Here is a 1,232-nt window from a genome sequence, read left to right as displayed (position 1 = left end):
CTGTACCTCACCTTGTTAACAGTTTGTTCTAAGTGGTGGGTGTCATTACCGGCAGGGACGCAGAGCAGGACTTCCTCCTCGTGGTTTGCTTCCCCTTACATCAGTATGATGCGTGTGAGGTAAGCATTCATTCAGAAGTCTTGTCCATGCACAGGGAACGGTTTGCTCCATGGTGATAACATACACATGGGTGAGCCCCATGGAGGCATTGGTAGTTCTCTTCATGTGCAAGGACCCCAAGCCTGGGCTGGCTGGTCATAAAGGAATTGCGCCCATCTCTCACTTTGGCTATCCTTGTCCCTTCTTGTAAAGTCCAGTTGCTGATGGAAATGTCCTCCTTGATGACTTCCTTTATTGCTTTCAGACACTGATCTAGGAGAATGCAGAGAAAGAACTTCACAGAAGTGACGGAATTCATCTTCCTGGGATTCTCTGTCTTTGGAAAGCACCAGATAACACTCTTTGTGGTTTTCCTTACCATCTACATTATAACTCTAACTGGTAATGTCGTCATTGTGACCATCATCCGTGTTGACCATCATCTGCACACTCCCATGTACTTCTTCCTGAGCATGCTGGCTAGTTCTGAGACTGTGTACACACTGGTCAGTGTCCCACGAATGCTTTCTGGTCTCCTTTTCCATAACCAGCCCATCTCCTTGGCAGGCTGTGCAAGTCAGATGTTCTTTTTTGTCCTTTTGGCCACTAATAATTGTTTCTTGCTCACAGCAATGGGCTATGACCGCTACGTAGCCATCTGCAACCCCCTGAGGTACACAGTCCTCATGAGCAAAGCCGTGTGTGTCATGTTGGTAAGTGGGTCCTTTGGCACTGGCCTGGTTATGGCAGTTCTCCATGTGGCAGCCATGTTCAGTTTGCCCTTCTGTGGCACTGTGGTGGAGCACTTCTTCTGTGACATTTACCCAGTCATGAAACTCTCTTGCATTGACACCACTGTCAATGAGATGATCAACTATGGTGTCAGTTCATTTGTGATCCTGATCCCTGTGAGCTTGATCTTCATCTCCTATGTCTTCATCATCTCCACCATTCTCAAAATTGCCTCCACTGAGGGCCGGAAGAAGGCCTTCGCCACCTGCGCCTCCCACCTCACGGTGGTCATTGTCCACTATGGCTGTGCCTCCATTGCCTACCTCAAGTCCAAGTCCGAGGATTCTGCAGAGCAAGACGTCCTTCTCTCAGTGACGTACACCATCATCACTCCCTTGCTG

General features: G+C 48.8%; 1 protein-coding gene across 1 annotated transcript; it reads left to right on the top strand.

Moving 5' to 3' along the window:
- Positions 1-303: 303 nt before the first annotated feature.
- Positions 304-1,226, top strand: LOC117797691 (olfactory receptor 10J5; the record flags this gene model as incomplete). The annotated part of the gene is made up of 1 exon (XM_034650114.1): positions 304-1,226. A coding segment is annotated over exon 1 (846 nt), but the record flags the coding sequence as incomplete, so codon positions are not given.
- Positions 1,227-1,232: the final 6 nt, after the last annotated feature.

The sequence above is a fragment of the Ailuropoda melanoleuca genome, unplaced genomic scaffold (assembly GCF_002007445.2).
Source record: "Ailuropoda melanoleuca isolate Jingjing unplaced genomic scaffold, ASM200744v2 unplaced-scaffold11293, whole genome shotgun sequence".
Classification (NCBI taxonomy): Eukaryota; Metazoa; Chordata; class Mammalia; order Carnivora; family Ursidae; genus Ailuropoda; species Ailuropoda melanoleuca.
This window is presented reverse-complemented; position numbering and strand designations above follow the sequence as displayed.